At 51.1% G+C, this 17207-nt stretch overlaps 1 protein-coding gene across 1 annotated transcript in view; it reads right to left on the bottom strand.

Moving 5' to 3' along the window:
- Positions 1-9089, bottom strand: part of CEL (carboxyl ester lipase) — a 9359-nt gene extending 270 nt beyond the window's left edge. Inside the window, exons 1-11 of the mRNA XM_004375793.1 lie at positions 9024-9089; positions 6084-6234; positions 5870-5992; positions 5371-5568; positions 4627-4757; positions 4341-4448; positions 4083-4200; positions 2622-2808; positions 2200-2403; positions 760-957; positions 128-366 (exon numbers count right to left, since the gene is read on the bottom strand). Coding sequence (XP_004375850.1) covers positions 128-366; positions 760-957; positions 2200-2403; positions 2622-2808; positions 4083-4200; positions 4341-4448; positions 4627-4757; positions 5371-5568; positions 5870-5992; positions 6084-6234; positions 9024-9089 — 1723 coding nt within the window. The remainder of the gene's footprint in view (positions 1-127; positions 367-759; positions 958-2199; positions 2404-2621; positions 2809-4082; positions 4201-4340; positions 4449-4626; positions 4758-5370; positions 5569-5869; positions 5993-6083; positions 6235-9023) is intronic.
- Between the last annotated feature and the right edge of the window lie 8118 nt (positions 9090-17207).

Here is a 17207-nt window from a genome sequence, read left to right as displayed (position 1 = left end):
GGGGGCACAGGGGTAGCCTCAGAGTCACCTGTCGGGGAGGTGGGGGCCACCTCGGAGTCACCTGTTGGGGGCACAGGGGTGGCCTCAGAGTCACCAGTCGGGGAGGTGGGGGCCACCTCGGAGTCACTCGTGGGGGGCACAGGGGAAGCCTCGGAGTCATCTGTTGGGGACACAGGGACAGCCTCCCCATCAGTCACCATGGGCAGTGCCTGGTAGGTCACGGTCCAGTACTGCAGGTAGTTGGACCTCAGGTGCTGCTTCATGGAGCTGCTTTCCATCTTCTTGGTGATCTCCAGGTAGTTGTCATCTTCCACGGTGTACGGATACCAGTGTGTGGGGATGGCCAAGTGGCCCATGTTGGGGTCCCTGCAGAGTGAGAAGAGGCTGGGTGGAGACTACAGGCCCACAGGAGGCTGGAGACCTGTGCCCCTGACCCAGCTCTGCCCTCCCACATGCCTGGGCAATCTTTCCTGGCTCCAAGCTCGTTCCTAACACCAGTGCCACACTGTGTACTGGGCACTGGCCAGAGCACTCTGAGGGCCTGGTGCAGAGCAGGGCGCATGCAGGCAGCTCTTATCCTTATTTGGCAGATGGAGGGAGACGCCTGTGTTCAAAGAGGTTATGTGACTTGCCCAAAGTCTCCCAGCTGGTAAGTGGGGATGTGGGAACCCCAGGCCTTCAGGACCATTGTGTCTGTAGCCGGGTCCAATCCAGATGGGGCAGTAGACCTGTGGCTCTGGGTTCAACCCCAAGCCTTACCCACTTCTGGCAAAGTTGGTCCAGTAGGCGATCATGGTCTCGGAGACAGTCCTGTCTTGAGGCCGGTAGCCCAGGGGGGTGATGAAGGGCTTCCCAAGGACGTACTGGAGGTCGTCTGCGTGGTCGGCCCCCATCCAGCTCGGGTAGATGGGCATCCGAGAGGGGTGAGAGAACAGGTAGCTGTAGGTCTTGGCACTCCTGAGGATGAGAGGGAGAGACCACCCAGGTTGGCGGTATGCTCACCTGGGCCGCCCAGCCCAGAGACAGGTCTGAAGGGAGTGTGTGGGGAGTGCATGGGAGAGTCTGCGGAATTCCCACTCACAAAGAAACTAAGATTGTTCCCTCTGGAGAAGGGAAAGCTGTGGGCCAGACTCATGGATTCTGCTATTTTAATTGTATTTATCCCTCACCTCTACACAAAGGTTTGAGGCATCTTCCTTCTATAACTGAGTACCAAGAAAGTTTTTCTCTCCAAGTGGATTTGTATTCTTCATTTAATTGGACAAGGTATATGTTCTCAGCTGTTTCTCTTTTTGCCTTGACTTCAGGAAGCTCGGAGTTAAATTTACTATTCAGCTGCTGTAAAGCTTTCAGCCTAGACTTACAGGTTTAATTATGTCCTCCTACCTTTTAAGCACCCAAGTTGCACAATGGTTAAGCACTCGGCTGCACACCAGAAGGTTGGCAAGCTGAGTCCACCCAGAGGTGCCTCGGAAGAAAAGCCTGGCGATCTACTTCCGAAAAATCAGCCATTGAAAACCCTATGGAACATAATTCTACTCTGACACACATGGGGTCACCATGAGTCAGAGTCAACTCGATGGCAACTGGTTATTATGATATTTAATATGGTCACAGGAGCCCTGGTGGTGCAATGGTTAAGTGCTTGGCTGCTAACAGAAAGGTCAACAGTTAAAACTTACCAGCCCCTCCACAGGAGAAAAGACCTGGTAATCTGCTCCTGTAAAGATTACAGTCTAGGAAATCCTATGAGGCAGTTCTACTCCATCATATAGAGTCACTATGAGTTGGAATCAACTTGATGGCACATAACAACAATGTAGTCACAGGTTTAAGTTGTTTTGAAAGTGGGCAACATTGAAGCCCCTAAGAATTACTGAACAATGACCATTCTCCAGTCTTCTCTCCATCTACACAGCATGAGGGATGGAGGACTCCCCAGTGGGAAGGGCTGGATAGGGTGGAGGACCATGGAAGGGTTTTGTAAACCCCTGAGGCTGGGAGGGGAGGAGAGGTCCTCTGGAGCCTTTTCAGGCCTGGGCAGAGTAGATGGGGCAGGGACACATGGACCTGGGCAGGGCTTTCCCAGGCATCTCGACACCTGTGAGCCACCCACTGGTGAGGCCTTGGCAGGAAGGTGCAGCATCTCAGGTGGGTCTTCCCAGGGAGCCAACCCCACCCCCCCACCTAGGTGCTCACTTGGCATTGGTTCTGTGCTGGGCCAGGGCAACCTTGGTGGGCATCAGGAAGAGGATGTCAGTCTCCAAGTCCACCACAGTTTTCTTCTTGGCCTCCTGGGACGAGTCACTGGCCCAGGGCTCGGTGTAGATGTCGAAGGTGGCATTGGCGCCTCTCTGCCCCTTGGCAATGGTGAACCTGCTGACCAGCTTGTAGAAGTCCTCACTGCAGGGACCAAGCAGACACTGGACCCTCCGCCCAGTGCCAACAGGGGTACCTGCACACTCACCCAGAAGAGAGCCATGGATGCCCCCCAACATGTTGCTAACGTCCTCTCTCCCACCCCTTTGCTAATGTCTGCCCCCTCTGGGACCGCCTCCCCCAGGCTGACTTCTCCCCAGCAGCTTTCAGCACTGTTCCTGGCTCCTGAGCCTCCTGCTTACTCTGTGACAGTCTTGTAGGTCTTGTCAACTGCGGGCATATTGATGGTGGAAAACAGGTGGCCATCCATGTCATTGGTGCCTGCTAGGTAGTCGATATCGGCAGCATTGGCGTACAGGTTGATGGGGTTATCGGGGATGAAGTCTCCATCGACGACAGGGAGGAAGCCCAGATAGTGCAAGACGGGGTCTGAGTGGGAAAGCCAACAAATTCGTATACCTTCCAGTATCCCCCTGACCTCCCCTCTGCCTCTGAGGGTGGAGTTGACTGCAGGGGGGACCTCCTTCCTTCTTTGATCTAGAGTAGAGTTTCTCAACTTTGGCCCTATTGACTTTTCGAGCCAGATAATTCTATGTTGGGGGGGACTGTCCTGTGTATTGCAGGGTGCTTGTAGCATCCCTGGCCTCTACCCACTGGGCACCAGTAGCACCCCTCCCCCAGCTGTGACAATCAAAATTGTCTCCAGAAATTGCCATGTGACCCCTGGGGGCAAAATCATCCCTGGAGGACCACTGGTCTAGAGGCCATGTCTGTCCCATTGCTGCAGTGTGAGTCCCTTTCTTCTCCCTCTCTTCTCACTGGGACTAAATTTGGTAGAAGGAGATCTAGAAGCATTTGAGGGGACTGATGAAGAAGGAAGCATCCTTCTCCCAGGGCAGGGTTCTAGTCTATTAACCAAAAATTCTGGGAGGCCCATATTGCCCTCCAGTGCCCCTGAACTAGCTCCTGAAGAACCATATGGGGCAAGTGGCTGCAGGAACATCAATAGGTTCAGGCTGTCCCATTTTCTCTCCAGGCAGGGATGGGGCAGCTTTCTGTTCCTTCAGCAGAGCTCCAAATGAAAGTGTTGGCTTTGTTTTTGCCAAGCACTTAAGTTTAATTTACATAAGTTATGTGGTGGGCCCCACTGTACTTTGCCTGAGCTGAATGAGCAAGAGAGAATTCCAGCCTACCAGACAGAGAGGATGCTGACATTCATCAGTTTGTACTAATGGGTCCCCCAAACCTTCCCAGGGTATAGAATATTAGGGCTGGAGGGCCAAGTGCTACAGTAGATGCTCAGTAAATATTTGTTGAATGAGCAAATGGTCATCTAGGATAAATTTCTTGTTCTGGGGTCCATAAATTCCCTGGTGGGCTTTAGGGGTCCATGAATCACCCTAAAATTATGTACAAATAACTCCTTATGAGTGCACTGCTGGGGGTGCAACCCAAATGTTCATCAGTTTCTTAGGGGGGGGTCTGTGACCCATGGAAGATAAGAAGGAAGAATGGTCCCCTTACAGCCTGGTCCACTGAGGCCTACAAGGGGGCAATACCCAAAATGGGAATCCTGCAAGTTGTTGAGGAATTAAGCCTCAGACAAGACGCTTTCCACTCTTCTCCAGGAGCATGGCCCTGCCCAGCAGAGCCCTCCCCCCACCTTGAGCCCCCAGGCCCCCATACCCAGCCACCCCACTCACAGTCCAAGCCAGACAGAGGCAACTTGTAGGCCATTGTCAGAGCACGGGGGTCAGTAACCTTCAGACACTTGGCCATTTTGGAAGTGTCATCCGTGGGGCAGCCCACTTCCTTGGCGATCTGGGGCAGGTAGGGGGAAGTAGTAGACAAGTAAGTGAGTCCAGTGCTCAGGACAGAGAATGATTGAGGACAAGGACACAATCTGGGGTGGAAAATGGAAATGTGGAAGACCTCCTCCTGGCCGCAGCACTGCCACTTACCATTTTGGCCCAGGAGAGTGGGTTCTTTTGGATGGCCCAGGGGCTCAGCGCCACACCACTCTGGCTAATGGCTCGCCGGATGAGGCCCTTGTTGTAGGGAGAGAGGGTCTGCAACACACAGAGGCCCTGTGACCAAGGCTTCACCCATCCTGCCCCAGCCCAGGCTCAGCCAAGGATGCCTAGCAAGTCAGCTCCAGCCCCACTCTCCTTCTCCTGTCCACCCCACCCCCATCAGCTCCCTCCCGAATCCTTTGGAGAAGACCCTCCACTCTGGGAGGCCCCAGACCTGCAGAGAGGCACTGGCACCTCCAGCTGATTCCCCAAAGACGGTGATGTTGTTGGGGTCTCCCCCAAAGGCCGCAATGTTTCTCTTCACCCAGGCAATGGCCATGTGCTGATCCAGAAGGCCATAGTTACCTGAGGGCGGGGTGGGGGCAGGGCATTCATTGGGGACTCTCGGTCGGGAGATGGGGGTGCTAGAAATGAGCGGCCTAGGCCCTGGCACACAGTAGGTGCACAATCAGTGTGGGTTGGGTTAAAATGTCCTCAACTGCGTAGAGCCCCGGAATGGCAAATGATGGGCCTGAGGAGTCTGAGCCTGGGTACGGTGCTGGAGAGGTTTGGGAGGTTGGGGAGGGGGAGGGGGAGGGGGCAGGACTGCCTGGTCGCCCCTCATCTCTCCTCGCTTCCATGGTCCTTCACACTGTCTCTCTCCTGCGTCTGTGTCTCAGCCTCAGTGTCATTTTCTGTCTCTATTTCACTTGGTTTTGCTGTCCCTGCTTCCCTTAGTCTCTCACTGGGTGTCTGTCTTTCTGTCTGTCTGGCAGCCTCTTTTATTTCACTACAGCTGAGTCTCATGATTCAATTCCAGCTCCCCAGCTCTGTGACAAGGACTCTGTACCTTTCTGTAGAGCTGCTAGGGGATGATTGGGAAGAGAGGCATTTAGAAGGGCCCCCCGCTGAGCTCAGAGCTCAGGAGATAGGACACACTGGCTTCTCCATCCCCAGGGCCCCCAGGTGCTGGGCAAACCTGGCAAGTTGGAGTCCCCGGTGCTGAGGAAGCCGAGGGGGCCGACGCGGTAGTTGAAGCTGACCACGATGACGTTGCCGCGCGTGGCGATCTCTTCCCCATCGTACAGGTAGTTGTTGAGAAAGTTGGCTCCTTGGCCAGACCCCATGAGGAAGGCACCTCCGTAGATCCAGATCATGACAGGCAGGTCCTGGGAGACTGGGGTGGGTGAGAGAAGGTCTGGTGACCCAGAGACACCCATCCCTCTTCCTGGCTAATCCCCCCACTTTCATGCAGGCGGTGTACCCGTGTGGCCTCCAAGGGTCTGCCCTGCTCCAGGCATGGTGACCAGCAGTAGAGCCCCTTTCACCCCTCTCCCCCGTCCCCCTGTGCTGATATCAGCAAAGGTCTGTCTTAGAGCCCCCAGACACAACCAGTGGTGTTTGGTCCTGGGACTCAGATTCCTTGGGGACTTCGGCAGGGAGAGGGGAACTCGAGGGACTGCGGAGGGAGAGCCCACCTTCCTTCTTGCCCTGGGGGACCCAGATGTTGAGGTAGAGGCAGTCTTCATCCCCGTAGGTGTTATCCTGGGTGATGGTGGCCTGCAGGCACCGCTTCTTAAAGTCCTTGGCCTCCAGGGTGCCTGCAGATGACAGGAAGGGCTGAAGTGATGGTGGCCGCCGCGCCATCCCACCCTAGTCGAAGTGCCCTGCCAAGCACCTGTTCACTCACACCTTGCCAGCCAGGGTGTTGCTGGGGTTTCTCCAGGGCCTTGGGGGGAGCAGCAAAGGGGATGCCCTTGAAGATGTCGACATAGTCACCAAAGAGGCCAAGCTTCTTGTTGACGCCTTCCACGAAGCCACCTTCCGTGTACACTGCGCCCAACTGTGAGGGAAACTTGGGCAGGTCAGGCTGGCTCACAATCAGGATGGCCCTGCGGTGCCCAGAGGCTCCGCAGAGATAACTTCAAAGGGGAGGTTTAAGTCTACACCTGAGACCAAGGCAGTGCCCCCTACCACTTGCTGCAGGGGCAGATTAACCAGTTAAGTAAGGTACACACGGGCTTACTTGTGCTTATTTACTAATTTGTAGTGTTCGATTTTACTTTGATTTTAAAATCAAAAGAAGCAGTGAAAAACAGGTGAAATTGTGCACTACAGATTAATAAGTAACCACAAGTCAGCCTGTGGGTACCTTGCTTATTAGGTAATCCGTCCCTGCTTGCCCACATTGCTTAAGGAAGTGGCTTACTGTCCTCTCCTCTGGGGTCCTGTTCACTGATCCCAGAGGAAGCTGTTTGACCACTGTTGCCACTCAGGAAGGCTTCTCCGGGGGGACCCAGAGAGCAGGTGTAGATTTGGGTGCTGGCTCTGGCCTTGAGCCTAAGTTTCCTCGTGTGTAAGATGAGCAATAGCAGTGTCTTTCTGTGGGCAAATGTGTGATCAGATGGGATGCTCCCTGGGCTCCAGCAGGGGTAGACGCCCAGCCTAGACAGGTTGAATGAACTGAATATTTTTGTTTTACACCCAATCCTGAGCTTCCTTGGAGCAGGCCCTTCTCTCCCTTTGTCTGGTCTCCCCCAAGGTGCCTTGCTAGAGAGTTGGTGGCCTGGTGCCCAAGTCCTCACAGCCCCTGTGCTCCCTACTGAGAAGATGCCAAGCACACACCCACGCCCACCCCTGCGCAGTCAGAACTGCTGCTGAGAATCCCACATTGCACAAGGGTCCTGGAGGGTGGTGCTCTCCTCTGCCCATTTCCCAGTGGAGGGAGCTGAGGCTCAGAGGCTTTCCTGCTGGAAGTCCCCCTGCTGAGACATGGCAGTCTGACCTTAGAGCCAAGTGCTTCCACCCTTCCCAGGGCTGCCTCCCTGTCCCAGGGCAAGTGGGGGTGGGGAAGCAGTACAGCCACCCTCGAGGGTGGCTATGCCAGGTATCTGCTCCTGGCTTTCACCTGGACCAGGTTCTAGTGTGGGGAAGGGCAGGGCAGCCCCTCTGAAATCTAGGCTAATAGATGCTGCCTGCCACAGTGGGGAAGGCAGAGTAGGGCAGGCTGGACCTGAAGACAGGAAGAAGCCAGAAGCAACATCTGCCAGGCTGCCCTGGGGGTGGTGGTGGGAGGGTCCAGGAGGTGGGCTCAGGGCCAGGCCTCTGCCTGGAGCCCCAAGATGAACTCCTTGTTCCAGGCTTCCAGGCATTTTTCCTGACCCAACTGACCACCACTGGGAGGAGGCCAAGGGCCAAGTCAAGGCTTGGGACTGGGAAGTCACCTCCCAGAAGTATCTCTGCATCATCGAGATGAGGGCCCAAGGGCATGGGGACCCTGGCACCAGGGGGAGAGCTGACCCTGGACTGCTGCAGCAGTGGGGAGGAAACTCCACTCCTTTTAGTACCCCAAAAAGCAGTCTCCCCAAGAAAGAGCAAACCTACCCCCATGACAAGTGACCCAGGGCCAGCACCTGAACCTCCTGGTTTGAAAAAGGACAAAGGGGCAGGTCCCTGGGGCACAGGAATGCTGAGAGCAGGATCTGGCTGTGTGGAGGAGTCCCCAAGACTGGAGACAGCAGGGGTGAGAAGTAGAGAGACAGTATTTTGCCTCTGGGAACAAAGAGGCTCTTCCTGGGATCCCTGCCTTTCCTGGGGGCTGAGGCCCCCCACGCAAGCCTGGCTGGGACAGAGGCTGGACTAGTGCCCACAGTCTGCTTATAGTTTTGGGGGCTCTGTCCTCGAGGCTCTGTTCCTCACCCTCACAGTGAGGGCAGTTAGGGAGGATAGATTTTACACATGCCCCAGGAGAGTTCCTGTGCCTCCTGACTCCAGGCCTGGAGGGGAGCCGGCACGTAGTAGGTGCTTGTTAACTCCCCCTTGGGAGGAACGTGGTTACATTGGGAGCCGGCCTCCAGGGTTGGAGTACACTGGGTTTCAGACTCCTGCTCAGCCACTTGGGGCCGGTGTGTTGTTGGGCAAATTGCTTGTCTGTTCTGGACACGTTTCCCCTTCTATAAAATGGGGATACCATTAGAAGAATGTTGTAGGTAGGGGTGCCAGATTTAGCAAGTAAAAATACTGAGTATTTAGTTAAATTTGAATTTCAGATAAACAATGAATCATTTTTAGTATAAGTATATCCCAAATATTGCTTGGGACATAGTTATACTAAAAATAATTCATTGTTTATCTGAAATTCAAATTTAATTGGACATTCTGTATTTCATCTGGCAACCTGAGTTGTTAAGTGCTTGGCTGCTAACCAAAATGTGGGCAGTTTGAACCTACACAGCAGCTCCTCTAGTGAAAGACTTGGCAATCTGCTCCCGTAAAGATTACAGCCTAGAAAACTCTAAGCGGCAGTTCTACTCTGTCACATGGGGTCATTATGAGTCAAAATCAACTTGACATACCTAACAACAACAACAAAGCCTGAGTTACAGGATGAATGACCTCAGTTGTAGGGTGAGTGAACCCTGTGGAATAGCACAGGCCCCAGCACAGAGTAAGTGCCCAATAAATGTTGGCTGCTCTTGTTATTGTTGCTGGGTTCTTCTTCTCTGGCTAGTGCTTTCTGCCTGTGTTTCCATCTGTCTGTCTTGCCCTCCTCCATGCTCAGCCCCCACAGCTTTCAGATCTGGTTTAACAGGAAGAGAGTGAGAGACTCTCGCCCTGGCCTCTCTTGCCTACCTTTGCTGAGCTTGCCACGGCCAAGCAGCAGGTGAAGCCCAAGACCACCAGCTCCAGGCGCCCCATGGTGTGTGCCTACCTCTGGATGGCCCTCCTGCTGGGCCCGTGGGTATTTATGAAGCTAGAGCCAGCTAGGAACCTGTGTTGGCAGCTCTTTGTGGAGGACTCCTTTCTCCCTCCTCCTACCTCTGCCCTTTTCTCCAAGCTGGCCATGCTCCAGCCTATGTTCCTGGGGTGAGGAGCCAGCTGCCGTTCCCAGGGGGTCTCAGTCTAGGCCAAGGTTGTATACACACACTCAATGTACACACAGCTACAGGGAGGCTCTTCCCCAGTTCCAGCTGCTCCCAGGTGCTCTGGTGCCAATGTTGCACCTGTGCAGGTTGCTGTCTACCTGGGAGCAAAGGCAGGTGGTACAGGGTGTGGGAGGGTGCTTCAAGGGGGCACAGTGCCCTGAAGTGTGGCTCATTTACAGGGCTTGGTTTCCTCATCAGAGAAATGGGCATGCTTGGTTTCCATGCCCTGCCTGCCCCCAAGCTCAGTGGAATGTGAGTTGTAGGAATTCCTACAGTGTGGGATTGCATGTGTGACTTCCGGGATGGGGATGGCCGTAGGCTACTTGGTTGTCAGTATGGCTGCCCCTTGTTATTTCCACGAGCTGACTGAGCCTGTTACTGAACCTGGGAAGGTGGGTTCTTGTACGGCGTGCTCAGATTTGCCAATAATCTAGACACCGGCCTTTGAGAAAGAGAAAGTAACTTTATTGCAGTGCAAAGAGCAAAGAGCCAGGAGAAGTCCCCCAGATCCACCTCCCTGAGCTACAGGGAAGCAGGGCTTATATGTGATTTCGGCAGCAAGATGGCGGCCACGCACGTGTACTGGGGAGGGAAAATTCTAGAAGGCGGCCAGAAAACAGGAGGTGAGGTGGTTCTTGTTGGACCTCTCACTTCGGAATAGGGTCCAGGTGATGATTTTCCTTCTGATTTGTTCCTCCTGTTGCTGAGTCCTCAGTCGAAGTCAATTAGCAGTCACAGTTGGCCCTTCTGTGCGTGCAGGGCAGGCCAGATCTGGCTTGGGCTAGTTTAAGAACTAATGGAAATCTACTGGCATTCACAGAGTTAGGTTACAAGCCCACTGGGTGTGCAGGCTAGGCTGGGTGCAAGGATACAGAGCAGTACAAGATAACCTTGCCCTCAATGATTTTAAAGGGCGTCGGGGAGATGTCACAGGTCAGCATGACGAGGTCTGGGATGGGAAAGGACAAGGAGCTCCAGACGGGCATGGGGTGGGGAATGGGAAGCACAGGGCCAGTCTTGAGAGTCAGGAAAAAAAGAGGGAAAGAAAGGAAGAGGGAGACTTTCTGACCATAAAGAACAGCACGAGCAAAGGCCCTGGGGCATACTCTGACCAAGCGAGAGACAGAGACACAGAGAGAGAGAGAGAGAGATGAGATAAAAGCAAAAGAGGCCACTAATATTTCTTGTGAATGTGTATTACTTTGGCAACCAGAAAAGGTTATTAAAAATTTGAAAGACCCTGCCCACCTTTAAGAAGTTCGAACCCATCCCAAGTTTCCATGCTGGATGTTGCCTCTCTGCAGAGGACATTCATGTGGCAGCTCCTACACTGCACAGCACTTCTCAGTGATGTGTTTGGGAGCTGGAGGATGGTATGAGCGCAGCCAGGACCCTCTTTGCCATCCTGGAGCCTGTGTTTCTAAGGCTTATGCCACCCTCGTGGCTATAGCCAGGGACTGCATGGGTCTGCAGATCCACACCTGTCTGTCTGTCTACCTGCTAGAGTTCTCGGATCTTTTGTGCTGCATAGCGGGCAGAGAGAAGCTGGAGAAAGGTAGGGAGGGGTCAGTGGCTGATGGCTGGGAGGGAGAAATTAGGACCCACGAATAAAGGGTTCGTGCAGGCTGGAGCTGGGGCAAGCCTGGGTTCAGCTGAGGGGTGTGATGACCTACCAGCAAATGGTTTGAGGGATGCTGCCCTGGATGAGGAAATGCATTTGGCAACTCACTCCTTTTGCCTCAGCAATTCCAATTCTGAGAACCTATTCTAAAGGAAGTAAGTTTGAATACAGAGGGGAATAACCCTTTGTGTTCAAAGATATTCACTCTAGTGTTATTTATAGTTGCTGAGAAGGAGAGGGATAAGGGGAGAGGGAAAAGAAAGGCCCACATTTTTACAGCAAGGGGACATTAAGTAGACCACAGGTCACCCAGTGCCCGACACAAACCTGCACAGAGTGGGTGTTCAATAAACACTGAATGAGTTTCGCCAGAAATATCAGAAGAGACTAGCATTGTCCATCCAATGAGAAAAATTGCTAGCTGGCTACATTTGTTGACGTGTCCATTAGTTGATTCTGCTTTTTTTTTTTTTTTTGATGATTTTTGTTCTTCTTTAATAGTTTATAGACAAATTGTTCTGTGGCACTGGTTGCAATCCCTGCAATGTGTCAGCAATCTCCCCATTACCACCCTGAGTTCCCCATTTCCATTCGTCTGGTTTTCCTGCCCCTTCCTACTGTCTTAGGCTGCACTCTCTAGAGAAGCAAAATCAGTAAAGCGTATAAATATATATAGAGAGAGAGCTTTATATCAAGGAAATGGCTCACGCGATTGTAGAGGCTGGAACGCCCCAAGTCCGTGGATCAGGATGGAGGCTTCTCCCAATTCACTTAGCCGCGAGGGCTAGTGAACCCAAGATCTGTAGGTCGGAGGGGAGGGTTCTTGCTCACAGGCTGTGAAGATTGACAAATCCCAAGATTGGCAGACAAGACCACAGGCTTCTCCTGATTCATGTAGCTGCAGGGGCTGGCAAACCCAAGATCGGCAGGTGGGAGAGCAGGGCTCTCGCTCACAGGCTGTGAAGATCGATGAATCCCAAGATCGTCAGATAAGCTGCTAGCTCAAGTCCCAAGAACCAGAGGTCAGATGAATAGGAGGCAGCTTCAGGATCGAGAGTAAGCAAAAAGCCAGAACGTCTGCTTATATTCGGATGCCGGTCACACCCCCAAGGAAAATCCCTTTCAACTGATTGACTACTCACAGCAGATTGCATCATGGGAGTGATCAAATATAAACACTGAGTATCATGGCCCAGCCAAGTTGAAACACAATCTTAACCATCAGAGTCCACCTCTTGTCAACTTGGCACATGTACACATCTCCTGAAACGATACAAAATCTTTGAATAAAGACAATTATAAAGTCATACTTGCACCTAACATGATACAACTAACGCATGTACAACCAAAAACACACTAGCCCAGTTTACATCTTATATTTTCTAAGTGAAGAAAACAAAAATATTTGATGCACACATGTTGTTGTTGTTAGGTGCCGTCAAGTCGGTTCCAACACGTAACAACCCTCTGTACTACAGAACATAACACTGCCCAGTCCTGCATCATCCTCACAATCTTTGCTATGCTTGAGCCCATTGTTGCAGCCACTGTGTCAGTCCAGCTCCTTGAGGGTCTTCCTCTTTTCCACTGACCCTATACTTTACCAAGCATGATGTCCTTCTCCCGGGACTGATCCCTCCTGATAACATGTCCAAAGTATGTAAGACGTAATCTCGCCATTCTTGCTTCTAAGGAGCATTCTGGTTGTACTTCTTCCCAGACAGATTTGTTTGTTCTTTTGGCAGTCCATGGTATACTCAAGATTCTTCGCCAACACCACAATTCAAACGTGTCAATTCTTCTTCAGTCTTCCCTATTAATTGTCCAGCTTTGGCATGCATATGAGGCGATTGAAAACACCATGGCTTGGGTCAGGCGCACCTTAGTCCTCAAGGTAACATCTTTGCTTTTCAACACTTTGAAAAGGTCTTTTGCAGCAGATTTGCCCAATGCAATGCGTATTTTGATTTCTTGACTGCTGCTTCCACAGGATGCACACAAAGAAAAGCAGAAATACTCATAACAATTACAGTCCTCGTTTCTGCAACTGGTCACAGGGTCGTAACTGGTACTTAGAACTACCTTCTTCCACCACCCATTCTGTATTCCCTTTGCCCTCAGCAAGCACCTCAGCTGATCCTGGTTCTTTGCCTGGTGGAGTGACCAGGGTTTGGGCCATTAGTAGTCATGTCAGACTTGGGTTGCTGTAATTTTCCACTGACTTTAATCACAGGGCATGGTAGTACTAAGAGACACCCTAAGGGATCTCCTGCATTCCAGACATACTCTTCTTTACCGCCATTATGTAATATCAATCTGATTTCCTCTTGGTAATCAGGATCAATCACACCAGTCAGTATGGTAACTCCCTTCTTTGCCTGTTGACCCAGAGGCATAAGGAGCCCTGAGTAGCCAGGTAGCGTTCTTAGCTTCCAGTTCAATGGAATCAGTGATGTGTCTTCAGGTGGGAGCATTCCTACCTTTGGATCTAAGACCTCTAGACCTGTGGAGCATAAGGTCGCAGGGACAGAAAGCAAAAATCTTGCAAGTGGGTCACTAAGGGTAATAGTGAGTGGTGCCACTCCTACTTCCACCCCTTGATTCCTGGACCCATGAATTCTGGCTATGGGAGAAACAGCACCATATATTGGATGCTGGTTTAAAGCATGTACAGCCTCCCGGAGAGTATTGCCCCAACCCTGCAAGGTATTGCCACCTACCTGGAGCCGTAATTGAGTCTTTAGGAGGCCATTCCATCATTCTGTCAAGCCAGCTGCTTCAGAATTATGGGGGAACATGTTAAGACCAGTGAATTCCATGAGCATGGACCCACTGCTGCACTTCATTTGCTGTGAAGTGAGTCCCTAGATCGGAGTCAATGCTGTGTGGGATACAATGATGGTGGATAAGGCATTCTGTAAGTCCATGGATGGTAGTTTTGGCAGAAGCATTGCGTGCAGGGAGGGCAAATCTGTATCCAGAGTAAATGTCTATTCCAGTAAGGACAAAACACTGCCACTCCATGATGAAAGTGGCCCGATGTAATCAACTTGCCACCAGGTTGCTGGCTGATTACTTCAAGGGATAGTTCCATATTGGGGACTCAGTGTTGGTCTCTGCTGCTGGAAGATTGGGCACTCAGCAGTGGCTGTAGCCAAGTCAGTCTTGGTGAGTGGAAGTCCATGTTGTTGAGCCCATGCATAACCTCCATTCCTGCCACCATGGCCACTTTGTTCATGAGCCCATTGAACAATGACGGGAGTAGCCGGGGAAAGAGGATGAGTGGTTTCCACAGAACGCATCATCCTATCCACTTGATTGTTAAAATCATCCTCTGCTGAGGTCACCTTTTGGTGAGCATTCAGACGAGACACAAATATCTTCACTTCTTTGGCCCATTCAGAGAGGTCTATCCACATACCTCTTCCTCATAAATACCTGTCTACAATTTTCCAGTCATGTTCCTTCCATGTCTCTGACCATCCAGCCAAACCATTGACCACAGCCCATAAACCAGTATACAACTGCACATCAGGCCATTTCTCCTTCCAAGCAAAGTGAACCACGAGGTAGACTGCTTGAAGTTCTGTCCATTGGGAGGATTTCCCTTCACCACTGTCCTTCAGGGAGGATCCAGAAAGGGGCTGTAGTGCTTCCGCTGTCCACTTTTGAGTGGTGCCTGCATATCACACAGAACCATCTGTAAACCAGGCACAGGTTTTCTCTTCTTCAGTCAACTGATCATAAGGAACTCCCCATGAGGCCATAGGTGCAGACTGGGAGATGGAAGGTAATGTGACAGGAGTGGAGACCATGGGCATTTGGGCCACTTCTTCATGCAACTTACTTTTGCCTTCAGGTCCTGCTTGGGCTCAGTCTCGAATATACCACTTCCATTTAATGATAGAGTGCTGCTGTGCACATCCAACTTAATGACTCTGTGGGTCAGACAACACCCAGTTCATGATGGGCAGCTCAGGCTGCATGGTGACTTGGTGTGTCCCATGGTTAAGCGTTCAGTCTCTACTAAGGCCCAGTAACAAGCCAAAAGCTGTTTTGCAAAAGAAGAGTAGTTATCTGAAGAGGATTGCAGTGCTTTGCTCCAAAATCCTAAGGGTCTGCGCTGTGATTCACCAATAGGGGCCTGCCAAAGGCTCCAAACAGCATCTCTATCTGCCACGGACACTTCAAGCACCATTGGATCAGCTGGATCATATGGCCCAAGTAGCAGAGCAGCTTGCACAGTAGCCTGAACCCGTTGCAGAGCCTTCTCTTGTTCTGGGCCCCACTTAAAACTAGTAGCTTTTCGAGTCACTTGATAAATAGGCTGGAGCAGCACACCTAAATGAGGACTATGTTGCCTCCAAAGTCCATAGAGGCCAACTAGGCGTTGTGCCTCCTTTTTAGTTGTGGGAGCAGCCAGATGAAATAACTTATCCTTCACTTTAGAGGGAATATCTTGACATGTCCCACACCACTGGACCCCTAGAAATTTCACTGAGGTGGAAAGTGCCTGAAATTTGTGGGATTAATTTCCCACCCCCTAGCACACAAATGTTTTACCAATAAGTCCAGAGTCATTGACACTTCTTCCTTATTGGGTCCAATCAGCATAATGTCATCAATGTAATGGACCAGTGTGACATCTTATGGAAGGGAAAGGCGATCGAGGTCTCTGCAGACTATATTATGACATAGGGCTGGAGAGTTGATGTAGGGCTGAGGTAGGCAAGTGAAGGTGTATTGCTGGCCTTGCAAGCTGAAGGCAAACTGCTTCTGATGGTCCTTTGAAACAGGTATGGAGAAAAAGGCATTAGCCAGATCAATAGCTGCATACCAGGTACCAGGAGATGTATTAATTTGCTCAAGCAATGAAACTACATCTGGAACAGCAGCTGCAATTGGAGTCACCACCAGGTTATGTTTTTGATAACTTATTGTCATTCTCCAGGATCCATCTGTTTTTTCCACAGACCAAATAGGCGAGTTGAATGGGGCTGTGGTGGGAATCACCACCTCTGCATCCTTCAAGTCCTTGATGGTGGCAGTAATCTCTGTAGTCTCTCCAGGAATGTGGTATTGCCTTTGGTTTACTATTTTTCTCGGTATGGGCAGTTCTAATGGCTTCCACTTGGCTTTTCCTACCATAATAGCCCATACTCTATTTGTCAGGGATCCAGTGTGGGGGTTTTGCCAGTTGCTGAACGTATCTATTCCAATTATGCATTCTGGAACCAGGGAAATCACTATAGGATGGGTTCGGGGAACACGGGACCTACTGTGAGACGGACATGAGCCAAGACTCCATTAATCACCTGACCTTCATATGCTCCCACTCTGACTGGTGGGCCACAGTGATGTTTTGGGTCTCTTGGAATTAGTGTCAGTTCAGAGCCAGTATCCAGTAATCCCTGAAAAGTCTGATTATTTCCTTTTCCCTGATGAACAGTCACTCTTGTAAAAGGCCATAGATCCCTTGAGGGAAGGCTGGGAGAAAGATTAACAGTAAAAATTTTTGGCATTGTATTGTAGTCTTTCCTCAAGGGGGCCCAGCCTCCCCTTCATTCAAGGGGTTGTGGGTCTTTAAACTCACTCGAATCTGGAAATTGATTGAGGGAGCGTGACTCTCTATTTTCGCAATTTGATTTAGACTGCTGTTCACTTGACTTGGAATTCATCCATTTGTACAGATCAAGTAAATATTTAGATTTCCTATCTCTTTCACTCCTAGGGACACCGTGACTAAGTAGCCAACACCATAAGTCCAAACGAGTCAGACTATTCTGATTACTGCTTTGACTCCGCTGTTCATTACTGTAACCATGCCACCTTGTCTGTGTCGATTGAGTGTCGCTACTCGGCCCCTACTACCACAGGGTCCAATCAGCCCCACTGTAGTTAGGTGTCTTAATGCAGTTAGGGCAGTTCCCACTGTCAAATCTGATTTACATAAAATAGCAATCACAGCAGTCTTCAAGGATGCTAGAGCTCCCTTCACAAATTTGTACCTCACAGTTTTGGTAAAAAGTGTGTCCTCTGGGCATTCCATGTGTGTTTCTGTGGATCTAACCTGATAAATCCACTCTAGCATGCCAATTTCCCTAAGCCTTTGGATACCTTCTTCTACAGTATACCAAAGCAGGTCTGGTACCACCTCATGTTTCAACCACCCAACCAAATAAATTATTAGATCCTTTCCTAACTTCTTGAGCTGAAACACTGAAGGAAGAATCTGTGCTTAGTGGACCCATAATAAACTCAGACTGACTC

The sequence above is a fragment of the Trichechus manatus genome, unplaced genomic scaffold (genome assembly GCF_000243295.1).
Source record: "Trichechus manatus latirostris isolate Lorelei unplaced genomic scaffold, TriManLat1.0 scaffold00038, whole genome shotgun sequence".
NCBI classification, from domain to species: domain Eukaryota; kingdom Metazoa; phylum Chordata; class Mammalia; order Sirenia; family Trichechidae; genus Trichechus; species Trichechus manatus.
Note: the sequence above shows the minus strand (reverse complement) of the source record. Positions and strands in the feature narration are given on the sequence as shown.